We start from the raw sequence: 20,661 nt of genomic DNA, 5'->3' as shown, positions 1-20,661 counted from the left end.
ACTGTCAAGTCCTCCGGCTGATATTAGCAACAAGTTAGATATTCTTGTTCAATCAGCAATATTTACATTTTTGCCTTCCATTTCCCTTACTGGCATGGAAATGGTCAGATTCTGGGGGAAGGCTGCATCAGGCAGGCACATTGAATTGATGTTTTTTTAAAATGCATCTTCAGCACACAAATATATTTTTAACTGAAGAAAACATTGACATCCCCCTTGCCTAGATAGATTTGGTATATCCAGTCTATGAACCTTTGTTAATTTATTCAGAAAGAGATACATGAAAGTATTACTCCCTGCCCTTAAGATGCTGTGATTATTCAGCAGTGAGGGGGAGCAATTTGGCATATTTTTAGAGGCACTGCTCTCCAATATTCTGCATGTTCCAGGATAAAGCCAGGTAGACTGTGGGTCTCAGCCTTGGCTCTCATTAAGCCTTGCTTCTAAAAAAAGTATACTGGTCACTGCTGCATATATAAATTGGTGATGTGCAGACTGGCTGGCATAGGGATAAAAAAGTGAGGAGACAGAGTTGCTGTTTGAAAAGCTGTCCAGTGGGGGATTCTTTTTGCCAAAGGGTTCTTTAGTATTTAAGTTTCCAAAACAGCAATTCTGTGGCTGACCCATCCAGATCTGTAAGGCTTAGAATGCCCTTCTAGACACCTTGTAGGATGACTGGCATTTCTTACTCTCTTGCTCGTAGTTGGTACTGTACCTGTTCCGCAACTTTACCACAAGGAGTGTGCCTGAGCCAGCACTTTTGCAATTGATTTTCTCAAGCCAGGGAGACTTGCTTACTGGAAAGTTTTCCAAACCAATTCTGCCCATCATTGTATTTTGCCCAGCAGTGCTTGCCTCATGAGTGAAGAGATCATCCACCCAGCTGCTCTGCAACTAACCCCTGTTAAAAGACCCCTCTGGCTCCAGATTTACTGCTGATATATAAAGTTTGCTGAGAGCCAGAAGATGATTGTGCAGCAGGGGCCTTTCAGCCTGCAGGTGCTTGCCTGAACTGTCATAAGGCATTTTGGTTCACTTGCCCAGAAGCTAGCTGATTGAAGACAAGCCCTCATATCCCAAAATACACAGAGACTCAGTGCAACATGCTCAGCCATGGGCAGGACTCCTGGCAAGCACATCATTTCTCCAGAATTGCCTGAGCTGGATTAGGACCGGTTTTCTCATCGAGCAGCATGCGCCGTTTATCTACATGCGGAAAAAGCAGCAGGGCAAATGTGCTCCAGGAATAAAAGCTCCACTGGCTTTTGGCTTCTGTTTGGAAATACTAGAAACCCACTGTCTGATGCAGGTGTCAATTGGCACCTGCTGTAGGAATTGAATTGGTAATTGTTATCTAATTGCGCTGTTTTACATACTGCATGAAAGAGAAAGATGGAGCTGGGGAGGATGAACACTGAGCACATTTCTTCCTTTCCTCTCTTCACCTTCCTGCGCAGCCAGCCCCAAATCTCGGCCCATGTTTCTAACGCCCACTCTGCAATGCTGTCCCCCCCTCCCTTAGGAATGCTCCCCCTCCCCACGCTTCTGTTCAGTCTTTGCTGTGTCTACACTTTCTCAAAACTGCGGAAATTGCAGGGAGCAGCGAGGTCTGGACTGAAAGTGCTGATGTAGGGAAGCAGCGCTCACAGCTGTTTCTTGCTTAGGTGCCTGGGACAGGAATGCTGCGGCATGCTCCAAGCCCAGAGATGAGGCACTGCATAAACTACTGTAGCAATGGAGAAAAGCCTGAGCCAGATCTGTTTTCCCCTCCGGAGTTCCAATTCTATTGATACAAGATCTCATGCAAAAGTGAGAGGAAGCTGAACCTGATTCTTGAAGAAAAGACCACCTCACACAATGCTTGACACAATGCAGCAGCTTGCTGACACTTCCCTTTTCCCACCCACAGAGTTTTAGCAATAAAGTTGTCTGCCTAAATGTGCTGAGTCTGTCATCCTGTGAGGAGCAGGAGATGTGTTAAATGATGGTGGTACTGAAAAGCCTGATGAGATCCGATGGCCAGATTAAAGGAGGAGCAGGAAGAGGAGGATTGAAGGGTAGATGGTACAAAAGAAGCTCTGACCCACATCAGACATTACTCTTAACAGCTAGCGCCAAAAAGAAAAGCCATTTGTGTGCAGGGTCTCCCCATTCTGGATGCTGAATTGTTGCTCCAGACACTTGGGTTTGAAGATATTATTACAAATAAAGAGTGGAAATGGAGTGCCTTAAAGTGAAATTAAGCACTCAAGAAATTCCAGTCTTGGTTGTCGGTTGCTCTGTAACTCTTTGAAATGTAATTTGGTACTGGCAATTCAATCTTTGAAATTATGAATCAGCCTTACTGCTGATGCAGGTTCTATCTAGTGATAGTTCTGGGTATATAATCCATTGTTAGCTAAGTCATTCTCTTCTGCCTTTTTATTTCTCTTTCCTTTCACTTTTCACACTTTCCTTCTTTCTAGGCAAGGGTATAAGGCCTAGGAATAACAGGATTGTTGGGTGAACGTTTAAATAGATTATTTGTTTTAAAACCCTTTTGAAAACTCTCACAATGTTGATAAAGGGGTGCAAAGTTTACAACCACCAAAGTAACAATCATCTTTTGGGGGGAGATACAGTGGTGCCCCAGGTTAAGTACTTAATTCGTTCCAGAGGTCCGTAATTAACCTGAAACTGTTCTTAACCTGAAGACCACTTTAGCTAATGGGGCCTCCCGCTGCTGCCGCGCTGCCAGAGCACGATTTCTGTTCTCATCCTGAAGCAAAGTTCTTAACCTGAAGCACTATTTCTGGATTAGCGGAGTCTGTAACCTGAAGTGTATGTAACCCGAGGTACCACTGTACACCTATACCTGAGTAAAACTGGTATTTGTGCTTGTTAAACATACAGAATCCATAGATGTAATAGTAAACAACAAACTGCATTCTGACATGTCACACTTCTAACGTACATTGAAGAGAAATTGTTCTGGTTATATTTATTCATGAAAATAATAAAAACAAATTATTTGAAACTTTTAAAATGTCATTTAAATTTAATGATTTAAAAAAAAAAATCAACAAAATGTGTACAGCCTGAGCCTACGCTTTGACAAATTAAGCTTAAGGCTAAAGGCTACATCACACATGTGGCTGTGTTTCTTTTTCCTTTGACGGTTTTTTTGTGTAAAGTAACCAAACACCCTTCAGGCACTGAGAGTTAAGCAGGAAGGGGAAAGGATAAGAGCCCCCTTTACCTGTCAGGAAAGTCCCAGTATCTTTCCCTCAGCAGGTGGGGCAACAGATTGCCTTCTCAAAATCTTTCCCCTTATTGCACGGTCATATTTCTTGGATTGTGGTAAGACACCCAAGGACACAATATTCTTTCCTACACACTTGCTGTGTTTCCTAGTTCCTACTTGTTCAGATGCGTGGAGATGGGAAGCATATGCTCAGTCTCTCTAGACAGATTTTCTTCCTGTCCTCTGGAAAATAAATCCTGTGATTCTCAACCTGAGATTTGGTGTGTGGATTGTGTGTTTAGTACATGCATTCCCTGTTCAGAGAGGCTAGTGCATGGGAACTTCTTTCCATTCACAATGTTATCATTATATCAGAAGGGCAGGAAGAGCCACAACATTTCTCATCCCATTTAGTTCAGCCCTGAAAGTGTGCTGAGGATTGCAGCCATTGCTGCTTAATCCATGGGGCAAATGGTAAAGGGCACACAGTACTCACAAATTATTATTATTTTAGTCATTGCTGGTTCTGGTGTACAGTGGTACCTCGGGTTACAGACGCTTCAGGTTACAGACTCCGCTAACCCAGAAATTGTACCTCGGGTTAAGAACTTTGCTTCAGGATGAGAACAGAAATCGTGCAGCGGTGGCGCAGCGGCGGCAGCAGGCCCCATTAGCTAAAGTGATGCTTCAGGTTGAGAACAGTTTCAGGTTAAGAATGGACCTCCGGAACGAATTAAGTTCTTAACCCGAGGTACCACTGTACTTTACAATAGGGAATGAGAAAGGAAAAGATGGTCGTCGCCCCCCCCCCTTTTTAAACCACATTATAAGTTGTGTTATGCTTCCTCCAGTATCTCAAAACACACCGATACTGTACAATCATTTGTTGTATTACATACATGTGTTGAATTGAATTGTTATAATATAGACACCTGTACAGTTAGGTTTATAAGCAAATTATTTAAAAATGTAATAAACTGATTTTAAAAACCACAGATGCTTAAGCCATTAAACATTCCTAGGACAACCCTAGTGTGCTCATGCTGTCAGGTATTCATTAGTTGTTTCTGCAATGGACCATTATAATCACCCACCAGCAACAATGTATATCAATAGTCCAAAATCAGCAGCCCCCATTCAGACATAAGAAAGTATGTGACAGTCCTCTCCCCACCTCCCAGAACTATTCCACTTGTGCTCATTCAGAAGTAAATATGGAATAGGGTGTCATGCCATGTCACCTTGACCTAAGTTCCAGCAAGCGTATGGAGTGTTTGTGGAAGTAACTGAGAAGCCATACATAAATGGTTTAATAGCAGCAAGCAGACATGAAAGCTAATGCCACAGGCAGGCATGAGAGCTAATGCCAAAGTGGAAAAGAAGCCACAGAATTCTAGATTGATCCATCATCATTCTAGCGTTCTTTCTGTTCCAGATGAACAAAGTTTCTACCCCTACAAAGCTTATTATGACATATACAAACGAGTCAGGGAACCTTTTTCGGCCTGAGGGCCAAATTATCTTCTGAATCTTCTGAGGGCCACATGCCAGTGCTGGGCGGATCCAGAGGCAAATATGGTTGGAAGGACGTATGCACATTTCAACTTTTATAGTGGGCTACTTTTTCCAGCTGTCAACTTTTCCCTTTTCTTGTGAGGAATCCTATTCGAAATAAGGGAATTTCCCTTAAAAAAGGAAAAAGTGGACAGCTATGCCACCTATCATCCAGACAAGTAAGAGGATACATTCCAGCCAGGCAAAAACTCAGGGTGTGAAGCAAGAGTCAGTGAGGCGTGTGGCCTCAGTAGGCATTTGAAGGCTAGATAGGCCTGACTGAGTGCATTGAGTTCCTGGGCCTGAGGTTCCCCACACCATTTACAAGGACTATACAGTGGTACCTCGGGTTACATACGCTTCGGGTTACATACGCTTCAGGTTACAGACTCCACTAACCCAGAAATATTACCTCGGGTTAAGAACTTTGCTTCAGGATGAGAACAGAAATCGTGCTCTGGCGGTGTGGCAGCAGCGGGAGGCCCCATTAGCTAAAGTGGTGCTTCAGGTTAAGAACAGTTTCAGGTTAAGAACAGACCTCCAGAACAAATTAAGTTATTAACCCGAGGTACCACTGTAAAAGGAACATATAGGTTAGGGAAACAGCTCCATGCGTGCAGGTGGAGAAAGAACAGGGCTTTTTTTTCAGCCTGAACTTTCCGGAACTCAGTTCTGGCACCTCTCAGGTGGGCGCTATTGCCATTGTAAGAGAACAAGGGAGGCCATCATGGTGATACCTCTTTTTATAGAAAAATAGAACGGAAAGAATCTTGGAGAACCATGTCTTGCTTCAAAGTACTCTTCTTTGGGAGCAAGACTCTTGCAACAGCAACATCCTGTGAAATGGAGAGACCAACTATATTCAGCCCTTGCAACTACTGAGGATGCAACCAGTAGCCTTCAGAGAAAAGAGCCGCTCAGCAAATCTGTAGCTTCAGGGCACAAACTGCTCCTCAAGGCAATTCCTTGTGGGGTAGCTCCTCCTCCAGCCATACCCACAGTTGGGTGGAAAAGAGGACTTTGCCCTTGAACTGGAAGAACTACTGCCCTTTGCTCAGCAGCTGCTAGGCATTATGGAGAAGGGACAAGGTGGCCCAATGTACATGACGTATATGGTATTTGTCCCGCAGCAAACAGAGGCTTTCCTCATCACAAAGGTAGGTGCTTGGGTTATTCTTCATGCTTGGGTGGATGGGTCATTCACTTTCAAGGCTGGATTCAGACTGCGACCGCACACTGTGGGCCTAGTGCAAATACTACCCACTCCAGGCCTTGTGCCACAGAAACGGAGACCATAACCGCGACAGAAACTTCAGTGCAGTGAGCAAAATCTACAAGGCCATTTCTCTCCCCTTTGTGGCAGCTGGACATCCTTTTGAGTATACAAACTTCAGCAACACACCATATCATAAGGAGGTTAAGAAGCATGGCTTTTTTAAGAAGTTTGCCTTCCAGGGCCAGGCACTCACAAGCTGGGGTATCACTCTATTATACACATTCATCACACCCCTTTACAGATGTGGTGTCAGGGTACCTAACTACCACTGACCATTCTTCCCCTGCAGATCAGTCACAAATTATTATCAATGGGAAACTTTGAACAAGCTCACATAAAACCATCTTCCCCCTTTCCCTTATTGGGGTATAGAGCAGAAAAACTTGGGTCTCAAATCTTATCTTCTCTTCTTATCCTGTTGTAACTTTTACCTCGTGTTTCACCTGATGGTACAACTGTTTGGTGATCTGTTTGTTGAACTGCTAATGAGCAGCCATTTCCCACAGACAAGCAATCGAAGGACCATCCATAAAACGTAGCGCATACCAAGACTGAGGAGATAGCAAAGTTCCGCCAGGAAAAGTTGAACATCAGTTAAAATTGGGTTGGGCAGATGCGACAGGCATGGGGAAGGTGCTTAGAAGGCCTTTAAAACTGTGGCTTCCTTTATGTACAGGACAGACCTTGCCAAGCGCTTTCACTGAACTGTGTGGCATTTTAAAAAAAGAAACAGCAATCCAGAACCTTGGGAGTTCTGACAAGACACACTTCAGTAACATTGACAACTGAGGAAAGTAAGCTGCTTCTATTTGCCTCTTTAAAGACTCCCATCACAGAAAATGGTTGCCTACCCAGATGGAGAAGTGTTAGCTTATCCATGAGCAAAATGAGAGGGGAAATGGATAACTCTACAGAACAGCCCCCCAAAAGGACAAAGGTGTCAGATATAGCATCTCCTCTTGTACACTGACCCACCCCATAGGCAGGTATAGGAAATGCTCAATATATACATGCTGAGATTCCTGCATTGCTGTGGGTTGCACTAGATGTCCCTTGGGGACCCTTCCAGCTCTACAATTTTATTATTCTATGGCCCTCTAGATGTTGTTGGACTCCATCTCGCCCAACCTGCACAGTGAGAAGGGATGATGGGAAGGTGTAACCCAACATCAGAAGGTCCACAGGTTCTCTATCCCTGCCATTTTGCATATATACCTCTCCACCAAAATTCTCTCCCCTTCTTACATACAATATATTTTTCACATATATAGTCACTTTACTCATTTGTATATCACTTTTCCATATACTGGATAGCTTGGCTGGTTAGAGCATGGTGCTGGTAACGCCAAGGTTGCAGGTTTGATCCCCTTATGGGACAGCTGCATTTTCCTGCACTGCAGGGGGTTGGGCCAGATGATCCTCAGGGCCCCTACCAACGCTACAATTCTATGATTCTATTATTGCTTTCAAATGTATACAATTCTGTTGAATAAGCATCCACAAAAATGTTGAAATGTTTTCATCTTTTTACCTACTGCTGATTGTAATCTTTTGAATATATCTTTTCTGCAACAATTTTAAATGTTTTATTTTATATTGTTGTAATCCTCTTATAAGTTTTTTTCATAATTAAGCAGTGTATACATTTTGTTAAAATTAGATATACAATATACTCTACTCTTTCTACACACATGCACACCATAAATTCTTTCGTACACCAGGTAAGCAACACCTGCTCTAAAGCCTACCCTGATTTTCATCCTCTCCCCATCATTCATTCACTTACTCACAAGCATTATACATTACTCCAACTGCAAGGCTGAAGAGAACTCATTCTGTGCTATTTTTTGCAAACTTTTATGCAAGAAGCTTCTTTGTAAGCTTCTAGGTCTGCTGTGCTTGTTGACATCAGCAAACCATGTCTGAATTCCGGTCATGTTACACAGTAATCTGACATTTGTGGTGCAAGGATGGCGCAAGCCCCACAGGTTTCAAAATGAAAACCATAAAAGTAAAGCAAGATGCAAAAACAAATGTTATAGGGTCTGGTGAAAACTATATTAGCTATGGCTTCAGGCAGGAAAAAAACACACAAAACAGATGCATGGTATGTTCAAACCTAAGCAACCATATTCCTCTGTTTGTATTACCAGTACTGATTATTCAAAGAAAAAAACAAAATGTCATTTATGGATAATGACTCCCAGTGCTTTTTTCTGGGGGGATGCAGGGGTACACATACCCCCAAACATTTTGTGAATCTAGGTTTGGCCTCACTGAGGGGCAGTATTTCAATAGAAGTAGGAAAATGAGAGTACAGCAAAACATTTTTTTTTTAGAAAAAAAGCACTGATGACTCCAAATAAGAATAAGAAGCAACTGCAGGATCAGAGGCTCCATCCATGGCAGAAGGAATGTAAAAATGGTTACTTTCAATTATTTAGAAAAATGACAGGTTTAGGAGATACAGCTTTTGCAAGAGCACACAACTCTTCCCAAACCATACCCTGGCAAGAAAACAAACAAACCCACAAACCCTGCAATATCTTCAGGGATTGGACTGAGGCTTATGTAGCACAATCTTTAGCATGCTCACTGAGAAGTGAGCCATAGTTACCGGTAAGTGTGTTTAGAATCGCAGCATTACAGCAATTTATCAATAAGGTACTGGACCTTTAAAATTATGTAAGCCCTCCCTCTAGTGGAATATCTTGTATAGCATGTTTAAACCCAGACAGGAAAAAGTTCAGCATTTCCTGCTTAAGATTAGTATACAGAGTTGTTTCAGCATCAGCAGTTTTTGGGATTCTGGCACCAATAACTGTGCACACAAACAGTAATTATGCACACAGAAATGTATCTCTTATGTTTTTCTGTGTATGGTTGCAACAGTTCTGCAGGATCACAGTTGTCCTGGTGAAATTATAGAACCCTGGGCCAGATGCACGCAGGAGCAGCAATATCAGCAACAGGCAGAGAGAGTTGGTTAAGAGTAAATGTTTTTCAATAAGTTCCACCGAAAAGCAATACTGTACAGATTATAATTCCTCCACCTTTAAGAAAACAACTTCCACCATCAGAAAGCAGTTGCAGGTTAATCAACGGACTGAAGTAACTGCAGTTCATTATTTGAATGGATCTACTCAGAAGTTTTATTCAGGATCCTGTCCCTTGTTAGGCCTTCAGACTTCCCCAAAGACTTGTATCTTTAAAAAATATACAGTAAGTGAGGAGGCAGTCTCTATTGGAAGTATTTTTAAAAGTTACCAATTACACAGAGATCTTCATCAGGTGAAATGAAAAAGTATGTATACAGCATATCTATATCCACACACATTAAAAGAGATAATTAAGTGTACTAATCTTGATGCATCTATTGCCCATTCAAATTATCAGAAGTTGACAGAAGTATTGCTCTGTGTTATGTGTGGTCTTGGCAGGCTGACCATTTTTTCATTTTAAGTGGAACATCCATGTCTCCCCACTTTCATAAATAAATCATACACACACACACACACACACACACACACACACACACACACACGTCCTTGAGAGAAGTTATCATGTTCTGGCCTCTCTGAGCAAGGAGCACAGGTAATAAACACACAGTCCACACACCAAGTCTCAGGCTGAGAAGCACAGAGTTTATTCTCCAGAGGAAAATGGGGGTGGGGAGTGGAATACGCTCCTAGAGAGACTGAACATAATGCTCCCCATCTCCACACCTTCCAATAAGCAAGAACCAGGAAACCCAGCAAGTATCTAGGAAATAATACTGTATCCTTAGGTGTCTGTCTTATCATATCTCCAAGCGTGACCCTGGTCCACTGTATTTCTTTCACCCACCCACCAAGTTCTTTATTCCAATCATTACCATATGAAGAGGCTGGCGGGGCAGAGCCTGGAAGGACAAAGGCTTTCTGTTGGAGCTGGGGAGGAGGAGGAATACAGAATGTCTGGGGAGTTAGCTCCTGAGCACCTTGAAGTAAACAAGTTACAAATAACAACCAGCATATTTTGAAAGGATCGTGAGGTATTCTACATAAAGCTTCCCAGAGGTTAAGTGTTTGTTACTAGAGCAAATGTCATTAGCAAAAAACAAAACAAAAAAACACAACAACAAACAACCCCAAATACATTTTTAAAACCTCTTCTCTATACGGTGGTACCTCGGGTTAAGTACTTAATTCGTTCTGGAGGTCCGTTCTTAACCTGAAACTGTTCTTAACCTGAAGCACCACTTTAGCTAATGGGGCCTCCCGCTGCCGCACAAGTTCTGTTCTCATCCTGAAGCAAAGTTCTTAACCCGAGGTACTATTTCTGGGTTAGCGGAGTCTGTAACCTGAAGCGTATGTAACCAGAGGTACCACTGTATATGAAGACAGCACCTTTGAAGGAATGGGCGGTGATAAAAAGCAAGCAAATGTAGTTGAAACAGCAGGCTAGTTCTGACATATCTGGAAACCATGGTTTGATTCTAGCTTGCCATTACTAAACCATACTCATAGAGCTAGAGCAGGGATGGAGAACCTGAGGACCTCTAAATGTTGCAGGATTACAACTCCCAACAGCCATGGTGAACTCCCTGGCATGTCCAGTTAAAAAGGGCTGGGTAGCGGACAATGTGAAAGCCCTTCCTCTGCCCTGGAGAGTTGCTGTCAGTCATTGTTGGAAATAATACAGAGGTAGATGGGCAAGGAGTCTGGCCTGGCATAAGGCAGTTTCCTAAGTTTCCCTAGTAGCTGAGCTACACCAGACTTTTAATCTATGTGGACATCCACTTCTGCTGGTAACAGGAGAACGGAATATGTAGCCAATGCAAAAGTCCTAGCAAGAATAAGAGAAGGGGGAAGGAGGCAGAAACAGAAAAATTGTGAGAGATTTTATTTTACTACTATTGTGGGCAGCATGGTAGGCGCTGTCCAGGTGGAGCTGCCAAGGAAATTTGGGGTCCTCTATACAAAGTGAGATAAACAGTGTGTGGGGAACAGTGGCAATCCAGTTTGCAGTGAGGAGCAAAAAAAAAAAAAAGGCCGCTATAGCCCGAAGTCCAGAGTGCATTGCAGACTGTACAGCAGCCACTATTTCATGAGAATGGGATACACAACAACTGCCAGGACTTGAAGGGCCTGCCTGGGGTCAAGTCCCTGGCCTATTAAATAAGAAGTGTGCCCATACCAGTGAATGTCTACCAGCCTGATACAGCCACAGAAGACAGACAAAGACTGGGGGAGACCAGGTTAAAATCTCTGCTTAGACATGGTGCTCCCCAGGTTACTTTGGGCCAGCCATTGTCTCTCAGGGCAATGTACCTCACAAGCAAGGCTTTTTTTCAGCCAAAACTCTCTGAAACTCAGTTCCGGCACCTCTCAGGTAGGCACCATTGCCATTCTAAAAGAATGAGGGAGGTGTTCATGGTGAGTCCTGGAACCTCTTTTTCTAGAAAAATAGCACTGTTCATGAAGTTGATGAAAGGATTAACAGGAAGGGTGTGCCCCGGAGGAAGGGAGGAGGATGTAAATAACAAAACACCGTAATCACAACTACAGGAGCAAAATCCCTCAGGGTCAGAAGTACACACAGTCACCTACCCAATGGAAAGTGGTGCTGGTGACAGTCTGCCTTCTGCTCAGCCCCCAGAAATGCTGGTCCCTGCTACTCTTTAATTAATCACATCTGGAAGCTAAAACCCCGTTTTCCTGCAGCCGCAAAACCAGGCTAGGCCCCACCACAAAAAAATGGCTTAAGCTACTGCTTCCCCTGAAAGGGAAAGGAAAGTGTTGGCTGGGCAAGGCCCAGGCCTCCTCATTGCTTCTTGCTGCCAGGATTCTTTTTGCTGAATAAGCTGACCTTGTTGGCAGAGGAAGACTCTAGTTTCACTTTATCCATTAAGGTCTTCTTAACAGCGGCCGGGGAGACCTTCTCCTGGTCAGCCAAGCATTGTAGTTCCCTGTTGGGGGAAGAGGGAAAAGCTTGTGAGCTGCTCAGGAGGCTCAGCTAAGGCAGGGCAGCTCTTAAGACTCCATGCCGGCATGTACCTTGTCCTGATGCAGGATGCCTCCACAGCATTGATGAGGAGTGAACGGAAGCCACCACTCTCCAAGAAGTGCAGGGCGTAGATGGTAGCACCCCCAGGTGAGCAAACATTGTCCTTCAGCTGTCCAGGGTGCTGCTCTGAATCCAACAGCATCTTGGCAGCTCCCTGCAGAATTGAGAAGATGAGTCGAAAAGCTCATCAGAAGTGGCAGCTACACACACACACACACACACACACACACACACACACACACACAGCCTCTCTAAGGAAATACTCAAGGCGATTTCAAAAACTATTCACAAGTATACAAACCAGAAGAATTGCAACACCTGCCTCAAAGCTGGAAAATTCTGAAAAGATTGCAAAAAAAGCCTGGCCTGCATTGCGCAGGACTGAAGCCAACACCATCACAGACATCTGCTGGGCCTTTCCCAGAGTGCCTTTGTTTCCTTCTTGCAATTGCAACAAGAAGAGAAGAAAGCAACATGGTGCAGGGTGCTTTCATAAATACTGCTTTTTGAGGTAAATGGAATAGAAGCGCTGGGAGATGTTTTCAATCAAATATTGGAAAGGCAGAGTGGACCTAGCTTGAAGAAGCAGCAAACAAGGTGAAATACTGACCAGCAAAGCTTGAGCTCCCAGCCGGACGGCTAGCCTGCGAGGAAGGCCCATCTTCACACCTCCATCTGCCAGGGCATCCAGGGCTGTGAATGCCTAGGAGGACAGAAGTTATCACAAGAAAATAAAGACATGAAATGCAACAAGGGGGTAGGGCGAAGAGACAGACATTATCGTCTAGCTTACAGGTAGACAATCCACAGGCTGCATGCTACCCTCAGAGGCCTGGAGTGCTGCCTGCCTTAGGTGTCCAAGCTGCCCCTCTACTGCCAAATTCCCCACTGCCTGACTGGCTGTGGAATGTGATTTGCTTGGGAAGAAAGGTGTGCAGGGATATCCTACCCTATGCTGCTCTAATACAACAACTGTGCTCTCCCAGCAGCTGATAGGAAGATTGGCAGACGGAGTACAAATTCTATGAGGAGGAAGCCACAGGAAGGGACATCCTCCTCATATAAACTGAGCATGTGTGAGAATGAGTGCGTGGGAGTATCTGATCTGGTCCACAACCACCCACCTACCACTGTAGTGTGACCCCCAAAGTGGCCAAAAGTTTGTCCACCCACAAACACAGATTGTTTCTTAAGTGCTATCTTTCCTCTGCCAGAAAAAAGGAAGAAGCCAGGATAGACACTCTAAGGAAAGCAAACCTCATATTCCTGAAAGTCCCCTCTGCATAAACAAGTTTATTTTGGAGACAGCTCCCATCCAAACTGTGCCTATGACTATTGAGACTATTTATCCACCAGGCACCCCCAAATGTTAACTGATTCTTGGTCTTGGTTTATCTTCAAATCTATTAAGCAACTGAAAAGTCCATGGCTCAGATGATGTTCTAGAGATTCAACATGCTGCTATAAATGCCTAATCAAAAAAAGATAAAGGACCCCTGGACAGTTAAGTCCAGTCAAAATTGACTATGAGGTGTGGCACTCATCTCTGCTTTCAAGCCGAGGGAGCCGGCATTTGTCTGCAGACAGCTTTTCCGGTCCACGTGGTCGCTTCTGGCACAACGGGACATCATGACGGAAGCCAGAGCACATGGAAACATTTACCTTCCCACCGCAGTAGTACCTATTTATCTACTAGCACTTGTATGCTTTTGAACTGCTACCTTGGCAGGAGCTGGGACAGAGCAATGGGAGCTCACCCCGTCACACGGATTCGAACTGCTGACCTTATGATTGGCAAGCCCAAGAGGCTCTGTGATGTAAACCACAGTGCCACCCATATACCTAATAAAGAAAAGTACTGCAGGCTGATCTGCCTTCTGTGAAAATGTAAGGATACCACAAGCATCGTTTCTGCACTTAAAATTCCCCCTTGCCTACTAAGTTCTTTTTGCTTCATACAGGGAAGAGATGGTGCTTACATAAGCAGGTCCACTGCCACTGAGTCCAGTGACAGCATCTATCAAGTCTTCTTCCACTTCAGTGCAGAAGCCCACACTAGCCATCAGTTGTTCCAAGAGCTTTCCATCCTCTACGTCAGCATGGGTCCCCGTAGCGTAGACAGTAGCTCCTTCTCTTACAATCACAGGTGTGTTGGTCATGCACCTGATCACTTTCGGGGTGGGACAGAAGGCAGAAAGTTTCTTAGAGAAAAAGAGAAATAGGAGAGACAAGTGAGTATATTTAACATACAAATTGCATTCAAAATGAGCTCTTCTAGCAAAGGGCAGAGATAACCATTTTCAGGGTTCTAGATCACATCGAGAGGCTATACACCACTGACACCATCCTGTGAAAAATGAAGAATGTGTCTGTGATGTGGCAACAAAGTGCTCTGCAACTGAGTTTCTCCGGGAAAGAAACCTCTGCAGCCAATAGTACAATGGAGGTGTTTTAGTCTGCTTTTTTTATTCTGTGGTTTGCTTTATATTCACTGGTGGTTTTTATTATTGTATTCATATGGGGATACAAGCAATGATACACAGAGGCTCTCTAAGAAGCCTGGGGAGGCCTGGAAAACTTCCAGCTTTTGAAGCCCCTCAGCCATAATAAACGCAGCCACAGGAAAAATGATGACACGTGATAACAAAATAAGGCAGCAAAAGAAAAAAAGAAGAGTGGAAGATTTTAAAAAATCTCACTTTCATGCAATCTCAATGCTGATGTTAAGCTTATGACAAAATCTGTATCAGTTAACAAAAAAGTTGCATGTCTTTTACCAAATCACATCTCCCATTTGCTTAAATTTGTCGTTCTAACCTGAGAAATTGTGTCATAATTTGAACCAATGAACATAAAAACAAGTTGCAAAACTTAACGGACGCAAAAAAAATTAGCAGGTGTCTAAATTTAAAGCCCCCTTTCAGCTTTAGGTCCCAGATCAAATGGTCCCCTTCCCCTCCCCCCTCCCACTGGCACTGCTCAGAGTAGATCCACTGATATGGACTTTTAAACTTATGTTGATTAATTTCAGTGGGTCTAGTCTGAGCACAACTTAGTTTGGTAACACCTATGGTGTATGGAATAGGTTTATTCACATTTCTATACACCTCCCGGAATTCTTCAATAAAGGGCAGTTAAACTTTGCTTTTTAAATCATGACTAAATAATAATTCAGCTAAGCTCCCTACTAAGGAGTGACTCTGGCTAGCAGGAAATTGCTCTGGCAGAGGGGCTGTAAGAAAGTAAAGCACAAGTTGATCCTCACCCCTGTTGACCGGAGAAAGTCACAGGATTGTCACCATCAGTTTCTAGTCTGGTCTTCAGAAAAGAGTCCAGAGGCTACCCTGTTTCTACACTCAGCCTCACCTGAAAAGACTTGCCAGAAAGGAAGGGCTGTGAGTCTCTTACCTTTTCAATAGAGCTGATCGTGACCCCAGCAGCGCATGAGACCACAATGTGCCGATCCTCTATATCTGAGCCAATCTCATCCAGGATGAATGGAATTATGGGAGGTTTCACTGCCAGAAACAGGACGTCACTGTTTTTAACCGTCTCTTTGTTGCTTAGAGTGAAATTCACACCCATTTTCTGGAATATAGGAGTTGGAACAGGTGAAGTGTAACAAGAATAACAACAGGATTTAGACATGCGGGGGTCAGCCTAGAATTAGGCAGGATCTAGTTTACTGAAAATTTCAGAAACTGGATGAACTAAACACACACTCTGTCAGTCACCATCAAAGTCACAGGACTTTGTCCTTTACATATCAAACAGACAGTGAATGTGGGAGGTAGAGACTAAACTGCACTACTGCTTGGGTTTTTCTGCCAATATGGATGAAGTGTCCTAAATAGCCTCTCCTAGATGGGGTTGCACTCCCCACAGAAGATCAGGTACACTATTAGGAGGTGCTCCTGTACTTTGCTTTATCCTTAAATACTCAGGCAACATTAGTGTCCAGTACATTGTATCAGCTTCATTTGGCTCACCTACTGCAGCCATGCCTGGATAAATGGATATGGCCTCAGTTACTTATGCCTAATTACATCAAGACCAAGAGCTGCAATGTTCTCTATGTGAAGAGTTCAGAATCTGCAGTCAGCAAAAATGTATCCGGCAGAATTTTGGTTGCTGTGTGACAATCAGAACAAATCACACCAATACTATTAAATGCATGGGCATAGCAGCTTAAAGTGCTGGTATTGATTTTAAAAGCTAGGGTGGCCTCATGCAGAGAAGACAGGGTGTGGGGTTAAGAAATATTAGATTTTTTTAGTTCCTGACACTTACCCTCAACCCTGATACAGTAGGGAGATCAGTGTCTGGCGAACTTGCTGTTATCTTGTGAGCAGCCAAAACTCCTAGAAAGAAGAATGGTCAATTTTAGCTTTAACACAGTCTTCTGCCAACAGCTATTGAGCATTTTCTCCCTCTTCAGCATATCCCTTCCATTAAGACTGTTAGTATGAACAACATTACCCTTCACGTTATGCAACCGTTAGTTGTGGGGTCTTATATCCTCCCCCCACCTAAAGAATGGATACATATATTTCTAGAAGGTGGCATACCAATAGGCAAATGCCTAGATAATTTGCACATAGAATCACCACCCTTAAGACCTTTATGCTTCCCAGATCTGTGAGACAAACCAAGCCTACTTTTGCATAGTTGGCCTTTTTTTTTGGTAACCAGTCTTATTACTTCATTCCTAATGACACTTGGCAAAAGGAGACAGAATTTTTCTTCTCCATGTTAATCCTTTGAGAATCCCCATTGTAGGTTTTGATTGCAGGCAATGGTTGCTGCAACCTGGACATTTAAAATGAAAGGAATAAATGCAAGGAAAACTGACAGTACACACCACCCACTCTTGTTTCTAAGCAGCTAGCATTTTTTAAACAATGCACATCCTTTAGTGCAGAACAGGTTATTCCAGAGAGGCTGATATTTATCAGGAACACCATTATGGGCAGAATTTCATTAATTAACTTACCATTCCAAAAATGAAGCATAAGATTAAAGTTGGGTGTGTACTAACAAATACAAAAAGGTCTGAGCACATAATGCCATCGCTGGCCCGATTGCACTGGCTGCCAATTAGTTTTCAGGCCCAATTCAATGTTTTGGCCTATAAAGCCTTAAACAGCTCAGGACTGCAATACCTCAAGGACCACAACTCCCTATATGAACTGACCCAGAACCCTGCAATCATCATCTGAGGCCCTCCTTCGGGTGCTTTCTTCATGAGAGATCCAGCAACACGAGAGTGGGTCTTTTCTGTGGTGGCTCCCTGCTTGTTGACTGCTCTCCCCAGGGAGACTCACCTGCTACCTTCATTACATACGTTTAGGTGTGAAGCAAAAATATTCCTCTTCTCCCAGGACTTTGTTTAATTAAAAAATCCATGGTCCTTTAAACTGTGGAAGGGGGGTTGTTATTATTGTTGTTGTTGTTGTTAGTTACTATACTATTATTTTGTGTTTTTATATTGTAAACCACCTTGTGATCACTGGATGACGGGTGTTATAGAGAGTTAATAAACAAACCAAATAATAAATAAAAGCACACACCCCACACCCAGGCCAGACACTTCTCTTGAAGGCAACACCTCACTCTAGATAAGGGTTGTGCCATCTGACAGAAGGAGAAATATGCATATTGGGGATTTAACATCATTTCCATTTTTTAAAATCAGAACTATAGTTATATAAATAAGGAACTCTGATACCAAGAATCCCATGCAGACAGCAGTTTTGACTGTTTATTTCATGTTACATCTTGTTTCAGGAAGCACTGGGGCCTGCCTACCTGCTGCGGTGAAACCCCTAGCCAGGGAGAAGGCAAGCTGCCCCGCGCCGATGAATCCCACACTCATGGTGTCAGTTGCCTGGAGGTGACCTAATGGATTCTTGGGAGTGAATAAGAACGCGACAAATTAGAAGTTTCCCTGCCAGCGACCCGACTGTCTTCGGATCCTGCGCTGATTCAGGGAACTTGGCCAGACCAGGTGGGGCTCACCGTATATCAGATATACAAAAATGCCAGGCGATTTCTCTTCTATATCACTCGCCCTTCACAACTCAGTTCACCCAATTCGTTCCTTCCCTTCGGCTCCACTTCGCTTCCCACTTTTCCCCCTTTGTCTCGCCAAGCCTCTTTCCCCTCCTTCCGCCCGCTCCAAGTCTCGGTTTGATCCGTTCCGCGTTACTCGCAGCCCTCGCCCCATCCCCTGCCTCTGCTTGGGCTCAACCTGCTCCCCAGAGCACAAACCTGATAGCGCCCACGTGGCCCCTCGGGTGGGAGGAAAAAAAGAGCGGACGCGGCGTCGCGTGGCAAAGGGAACAGAGCGATAACACCTCGTCCAATCCGAGGGAAGGGGGTGCGGCGTCGCTGGCATCCTGTTCAATCAAATGCTGAGGAGGCGGGTCACCAGCTGCCTATTGGAGCAACCTTTGTTTGCGGTTGCATCAGTCGATGCTTTAACGGAAGCCGTGAGAGACCTATTCCACGGCTTGGTTTTCGGCAGCAGGTAATGGCTGCTGCGGCCCATCTGGGCGTTTCCGATGGCAAGCAATACGTACAACTTGAGGCCTCGCTGACCCCTGGGAATCGTAGTCTTGGGGGAGCAGATTAAACGACGGTGTGTGATAATATAGTTGCATCTTTCAAGTGCAGTATTCGCAGACCCTCCAAGTGTCCCTATTTTCTAGGGGCGTCCCTGATTTAGAGAAGCCGTCCCGGTTTCTGATTTGATCCCAGAAAGTCCTACTTTTCCTTAGGATGTCCCTATTTTCATTGGAGAAATGTTGGAGTTATCCAACCCCCGAGCCGTCTGAAGGCAGTCCTGTATAGGGAAGCTTTTTTAAAATGTTTAATGTTTTATTATGTTTTTATATATGTTGGAAACTGCCCAGAGTGGCTGGGGCAACACAGTAAGATGTGCGAGGTATAAATAGTAAAATTATCATTAGGGAATGGGACGTCCCTATTTCCATTGGAGAAATGTTGGAGGGTATGAGTTCGTGATTTCTAAAACAAGTGTCTGCACTGAAAATTATTTAGAGATCAGATTATTCGAGTTAGAAACTTTGCTTTCTAACTGTAATTATTCAGCTATGATTATTTAGTGAAGTACACTTCGTATATGCTCAGAGGTGCCCTGAAATCAGTAAGCTACTTGGTCCTTCCACACTAGAGCCCTTTAGAACTACCAATGCACTGCTTTTCCACAACCAGCTGGAAGCAGGTCTATAACTGGTTGGTTCCATGCAGCATTTGAAAAACAGTACTGTAGTGTTGCTTTATCCTGTATAATCCTGAAGGAATCATGTAGGTCCTACCATAGGACAACCATTGGGTGAGGGGACAGAAGGGGCACAGTACATTTTAGGTGAGTGAGTTTTGTCCCACATGTTAAGATCTCCGAAGAAAAATAACTAGATTAATAACAGGTGTCCAGCAATGGGGAGAGGGTGCAAGTTCCTTGGAGGGTGGTGCACTTGCCCCTCTCTCCCTTGCCCCCCATGCTTTCAGGTGTCCTGAAGGACAGTGTTGAAGTAATATCTGTTCCTAGTCAAGTCATTTTTTGTGCTTGGAATGCGGAGTGGGGGACGGGTTCTCTTTTGCTTCAGGCAGTAAAATGTCTTGTGTATGTCCTTCATCTAATGCACAACCGCACAGAAAAGCCAAACTGGAGCAAATCTTTACCGCATTTGACATAGAAATCCCAAGCGATTTTTTTTTAAAACCTTTCCTTATTTTTCTGTTTGGTTTGCATACGTGCTTTAGTATACACACAACACACACATGCACACATACACAGAGGAAAGCACAAAATGTCAAAAAGTAACTGGAGATAGGGCTGTGTTGCATGACATTGCGGTGGGTGGACCAGATGACCCTTCCAACTCTGATACTATAACGTGTAATACCAAAGGGGCAAGCGGCTCGTTTTGTACTTTGTTCATTTCTTGTATTGATAACTAATAGGCAGTCATTGCAGATCTTTCAACACCACTGTAATATGTGTAAAAGTGGGTGTTCCATTAAGCACCTTAGCAGCTGAACTTGGCACTACCTGCAGCTTCTGAACCAAACACAAGACTAGCCCCACATGCAGTGCATTACAGTAGTCCAGTCATGCAGTTACCAATGTATGGAGTACAGTGACATACGCAATATTGTGGTTGCTATGTTAAATATACATAGTTCTCGTAGAACACAGAAGTTGACAGATACATCCCGTCATATTGCTGCAGAGCTGTCAGAAGCTGTAGTTGTCAAAACTATTACATATACAAACAAATGAAAAGCCTACTCTTTATATTGGGCTAAAACAGAGATAGAGCTAAATAGATTCACAGGTGACTGAAACACTGCGTCAAGCATTTAATGTGATTGTAAATCCCCTAGTTGCATTCTATTTTGCTTGTTTTAAAAATAGATGTCCTAATACTGTGCCTTGTGCTATTAGAAGCTATCCTGGCAAACTGAATGATGAGGTATAAATGTTTTAAATAAACATTACAATCCCATTGCTTTCATTCACAAGTGCTGTGAG

General features: G+C 43.7%; 1 protein-coding gene across 2 annotated transcripts; it reads right to left on the bottom strand.

The window, feature by feature from the left end:
• Nucleotides 1-10,916: 10,916 nt before the first annotated feature.
• On the bottom strand, nt 10,917-18,496 carry PYCR1 (pyrroline-5-carboxylate reductase 1). Of its 2 annotated transcripts, none has more exons than XM_081184831.1 (8): nt 18,372-18,496; nt 17,910-18,009; nt 16,392-16,462; nt 15,510-15,689; nt 14,081-14,302; nt 12,712-12,804; nt 12,092-12,255; nt 10,917-12,003 (listed from the first exon to the last, which is right to left on the bottom strand). In XM_081184831.1, the coding sequence occupies exons 2-8, from the start codon at nt 17,974-17,976 to the stop codon at nt 11,859-11,861; spliced, it is 942 nt and encodes a 313-aa protein (XP_081040957.1). In that variant the 5' UTR covers nt 17,977-18,009; nt 18,372-18,496; the 3' UTR covers nt 10,917-11,858. The 2 variants fall into 2 exon arrangements, with proteins under 2 accessions (XP_081040957.1, XP_081040958.1); XM_081184832.1 differs by lacking the exon at nt 18,372-18,496 and adding an exon at nt 18,120-18,337.
• Between the last annotated feature and the right edge of the window lie 2,165 nt (nt 18,497-20,661).

The sequence above is a fragment of the Podarcis bocagei genome (genome assembly GCF_964188305.1).
Source record: "Podarcis bocagei genome assembly, chromosome: 2".
Classification (NCBI taxonomy): domain Eukaryota; kingdom Metazoa; phylum Chordata; class Lepidosauria; order Squamata; family Lacertidae; genus Podarcis; species Podarcis bocagei.
The sequence above is the reverse complement of the archived record's forward strand: the minus strand, read 5'-3'. Positions and strand labels throughout refer to the sequence as shown.

Bases quoted from the DNA above. Each gene is read 5' to 3' on its own strand.
- PYCR1 (XM_081184831.1), bottom strand. From the start codon at position 17,976: ATGAGTGTGGGATTCATCGGCGCGGGGCAGCTTGCCTTCTCCCTGGCT. The intron at 16,463-17,909 runs GTAGGCAGGCCC...TCTTCTTTCTAG, and splicing joins TAGGGGTTTCACCGCAGCAG to GAGTTTTGGCTGCTCACAAG. The intron at 12,256-12,711 runs GTCAGTATTTCA...TCAATTCTGCAG, and splicing joins TGGGAGCTCAAGCTTTGCTG to GGAGCTGCCAAGATGCTGTT.